Source organism: Centroberyx gerrardi, chromosome 13, assembly GCF_048128805.1.
Source record: "Centroberyx gerrardi isolate f3 chromosome 13, fCenGer3.hap1.cur.20231027, whole genome shotgun sequence".
NCBI lineage: Eukaryota > Metazoa > Chordata > Actinopteri > Beryciformes > Berycidae > Centroberyx > Centroberyx gerrardi.
Genome location: NC_136009.1, coordinates 6,935,119 through 6,939,848, shown reverse-complemented (window position 1 = coordinate 6,939,848; position 4,730 = coordinate 6,935,119). Strand labels below are relative to the sequence as shown.

At 39.1% G+C, this 4,730-nt stretch overlaps 1 protein-coding gene across 1 annotated transcript; it reads right to left on the bottom strand.

Annotated features, from left to right (window-relative positions):
- LOC139926748 (interferon-inducible GTPase 5-like) lies at window positions 1–3,910 on the bottom strand. The gene is made up of 3 exons (XM_071918553.2): window positions 3,741–3,910; window positions 1,574–2,136; window positions 1–813 (listed from the first exon to the last, which is right to left on the bottom strand). The coding sequence occupies exons 2-3, from the start codon at window positions 2,127–2,129 to the stop codon at window positions 176–178; spliced, it is 1,194 nt and encodes a 397-aa protein (XP_071774654.2). The 5' UTR covers window positions 2,130–2,136; window positions 3,741–3,910; the 3' UTR covers window positions 1–175.
- Between the last annotated feature and the right edge of the window lie 820 nt (window positions 3,911–4,730).

Genomic DNA, 4,730 nt, shown 5'->3' with positions numbered 1-4,730 from the left:
TATTGTGCAGACCAAAGTGTTTGTTGAAAAGAGCAGCTAGATTAGAAATCATTTGTATACATAATGTAATGAAAAATCACACTGCACCATCACAAAAATGATTCTCAAGCTCTTTTGCAATGTGCTATGTTTTAACTGTGCTGCTGAATGTGATATTGTGATTCATGTGATGATATCACACTGAGGTGTTCAAACCCAGAGCCTTCTTCAGGACCTTCTGTGCATCCTCAGCAAGCATGTTCAAGCAATCATTGAGTATCTTATAGACTGAGGCATAGGAAGCTGACATTGCTGCAACGGTACCAATCAGTGGAATGAATCTCAACCCTTCTTCTGCTGCCATTATTGCAGTTGCTACTGCAGACATGGATATTACCTTAATAATAAGCTCTTTGTTTATTACATTTGCAGCCAGGGGACAAGTCATGACAGCTTGTAGATCACTCAAAGGCACGTGTGTGCTATCAGCAAGTTTCTGCAGTGACTTGCTATCAAGACCAAACCCATTCTTATACTGTGTGGTGAAAATAACCAGCATGCCTAAATCAGCAGCAATAGAAAGGCCAGGAATGGGTACAGCTGCTACAAGTGCAGAATTGAGAGCTTGGTATTTAATTTTGGCCTGGAAAGCCTTTTTTTTCTTTTTGACAATATCCAGGTTGATGGTGGGAATGGCGAACAGCAGAGCATTCCTCTTGTGTGCAGGAAGCTCTCTCTCCATGATCTCCTCTAAGAGTGGGAAGTCATACAGGTGGAGATCAAAACTGGAGATCAGGAAGACCTTAGGAGACTCCACACCCTGTTTTTGAAGACCTGTGTCACAAAAAGAATGTGATATGATGAGTTCAATTTCAGATGATCAAATTAAAACAGTTATGGTTTTTAAGTTCAAGTTGTTTTTCCAAGTTAAACTTTGAAGAGCTGTTGTGATCACAACTGTTTGCTATGTGTATAACAGGTAACTATAATTCAGATAGTTGTGGTCCACTGTTCTGCAAAACAATGTATTTTGTTGGAGAAGATTGTGGGGATAACAGGCCAATAAATTCTAAAATTTTATTTATTTTTTTTTTTTTTTAAAGTGGATAATATGTATGCTGGGTGGATAATATGTATGCTGAATTGAAGGTTAGCTCCGAACAATTCAGAAAAGGCCTTCGGTCATATTTTAAGTGGCCACATTAAATTGCCAGATTTTAAATGGAGTTTGGCATGGTGTTCTCTCCATACAAGAGAATGGTACATAGATTCTACAACAGTATGCGCAAATCTTATTGTTTCACCAGAAACACTGATTTCCTGATTCCCCTCCGTAGTGTAAATAGATTCCAAGAGCATTCCAAGAGACTGAAGGCTAAAGCCTTGTTCTCGAACTGACATGATGTTCTCTTCATGTAAAAGACAATAGAATGTATCGGGGCTTGAGAGACATCACATGTGATTAAAGCTTTTGAATGCAGATGGATTGTTCTTTAATATTGTCTAGAGATTGGTCTGTTTTCAACAGTGAAGATCCAGTAATTACAATAATTACACTCTCATCAGATTAGAAATTATTATAAAAGATGCTAACCTTGAACACAGTCTTGTCTGATCCGTTCAAGAGTCTTCTCTTTGTTGAACTCCCTCTGACTTTTTTCCGCAGCACGTAAATTGTCGTCAATCTTTGTGCGAACAAAGTAGAACTTCTTCTTCATCTTCTGAATCTCCTGAGCAAGCTTCACATCATTTTCTCTGAAGCGATCAGCTGAGATGATGATGAAAAAATCAAACTTTTCAAATCCAACATGCTTCAGGTACTGGCTAGCAGGAAAATTGGTGGTGCCAATCCCAGGGAGATCCCACAGAGTAACATTTGGGTAGTTTGGATGTGGGTATGCCGTAACCTCCATGGTGGTTTCTACACAACCAGTAGGAGCAGCGCTGTCATCCTTGTTGTCTACGCCTCTGAAGCCATTAACAAAGGTAGATTTACCAGAGCCTGACTCTCCTGTGATGGCAATGTTTAATGGAATATTATCCTGCTTTTCCAAATATTCTTGGACCTTTGCAACAGCTGAGGCTGCATCATTGTTCTTTAGCGCTTCTGTAATTTCTTCAAATGGTTCCTGATCATTTGGATTTTCCATGGCGATCCTTGAGAATTGGAAAAAAACAGATGTGAAAACCATTGCAGTTTTCTTTTGAAGGTATAAGCACATTATCATCCAACATTATGCACATACTGTACATAGAATGCAAAATTAGGAGACATTAGAATTGATACCAAAGGAATGGATTTGAATTAAGACCCTGTATACTACATTGAAGACAATCTCCAATCCAATTAATTGAAAACTCTGCTGCTAGGCTCTTGACTAATTCCGGACGGAAAGATATTTCACCCATCCTCGCTTCTCTTCATTGGTTGCTTGTGAGTTTTAGAATTGATTTTAAGATTTTATTGATAACATTTAAGCCTTTACAGGGTCAGGCTCCTAGCTACATTTTAGATATGCTGGTCCCTTATGAGCCAACACAGCCTGAGACCCTCAGGCATGCAGTCTCCTGATCATTCCTCTGACTCGTTAACATTACTCGCTGCCTGAATATCTCACGCAAGCAAAATCAGTGCTGTCTTTTAAATCACTTCTCAAAACTCACTTTTATACAAAGCCCTTCTCATAGTTTTATTGATTTATTCTTTTATCTAGACCCTTTTACCTGTGTTTTATCTACTTATGTTAGGGGTGTGTTCAAGGAGAGCCAGGACCCAGATGCAGAATCGAACAAAAACAGTTTATTTCCGAAAGTTAACAAAAACTCACTAGAAAACTGGGACTAGAGTATCTACAAGTGATACACTGAGGAAACACTACGACAGGAGATCTTCACGAGAGCGAGGAGGCATGAGACACGAGCATGTGCGGGAATCATCTGGCCCTGGGGAGAATTTGGAGCAGGCTTAAGAAGCCGGGCTGATTGCGGGATGAGAGACAGGTGTGCCTTGTGAGCCTCACTCCCGTGGAGATCGGCCCCGCCCCTCTGCATGTACCTGCTGAGGGAGAAGGAGAAAGGAAAAGGATTAGGTGGGTGGGCAAAACACAAAGAGCCAGATCATGACAACTTATCTTTTATGGTTTTATTGGTTGAACTTTTATTTGGATCTTTTACTCAATATATTGTTGCTTTGTTTATCCCTTGTTGTGGTATTGTAATTGGGGTTTTTTTGTCTTTAATTTTTTATGTAAACCACTTTGTAACCTTGTTTAGAAATATGATTATGATTATGATTATGATTATGATTATGATTATTATTATTAGCGGGACACCACAACCTCTTTCTTAATTATATCTACTCTATACACATACCAACATTCAGAAAGATTTCTAGTCCCTGGTCAACTCAAAGAATCAATTATATTTTCAGAAAAGCATTCATGTATGGCCTCTTTTCTGTATACTACGCATTCAGCTGATAAAGATTGATATCAGCCTAAAAAGGAAGGTAAAGTCTATTCCACAAATAAGAAGGTAGGTAAACTCAGTTTAGGTGTGTTGACCTCCACTGCATCACTGGAGATAATATTAAGAGGCTGTTGGAACCTCTATACCTTATTGATACAGTAAAAACCAAGAGTGTTACACTGAACAGAACTATGGTAATAAGCCCAGGAGAGAAAGTGACCCCAGCTCTCCAGAGAAGACAGTCAGAGAGATAAAAAAAATCAACCTGTTGTTGACTATCAGCAGCTACTCACTCTGAAGTCTTCCTGATGTAGAAATGGATGAAACTGGAACAAAGATCTTGCCTTTTCAGCGATAACACTCTCCTGTAGATTTATGACGCACACCGTATACTGACTTACAATAAAGGTTGGGCTGCTCAGCTACAGGAAAAGCTTAAAGTCTACTTCTACACTCCAGCCTCTTGTCTAAGCCACTGAGCCAATACATGGGTAGAGAGGTCTTCCAAACTCATTTTTATATTGGAATCAGGGCTCAGCCTTGTGGGCGTGCAGTTTCCTTATATGTAGCTTATCTCTGATAAGGGTGTTTTGTCGTCACTGACCTACAAAACAAAAAGGTTTCAGCACATATATTCAGGCCATTGCTGTTTTTTTTCTTCTTGTGACTGGATTTTACTTGTCCTTGTGACTACCCAGTGCTTCTACCCATCAATTTCAATGATGAGAATTTGGGGAATATTTTGGGTGACTCTGAATGTCTGAAATAGTTCTAAAGTAGACTTATTCAAATGTAATGTCTTAGATTTAATGTTTAAAATACCATAAGGTATGTTCTTGCAATCCTGTATGACATGACCCTTATCAGTGTATTGATATGGGTCATTGTGAGACAGAGAATTGTCTGCCTTTGGGAGTTATGTTGATTCCAGCATGAGCATGACTTGGGTGATGATGTTGTAATAGGCCCCTTTTTAATTGCGGTTGGTTGAATCTATCATTGTAGCGACTAGGCTTACTGGTAACAAAGTAAAGAGTCGCTGAGAGGCTGAAATAGGGCCTTGTTGTCTGACGAGCTACCAAAAAAGATTTGCTGAGATCAAAAATATACGTTTTATAACTTTTATTAATGAAAAAAGGATCAACTTAGTATAACGTGCAGAAAAATATACTCAAAATAATCACAGCAATCAGAGACAAGAAACAGCTGTCAACAAAAAATACAACGACCCACTCACCCTCTCTCTCTTTCTACCAGCTGCCATGCAGGTGAACAGGTGCTTA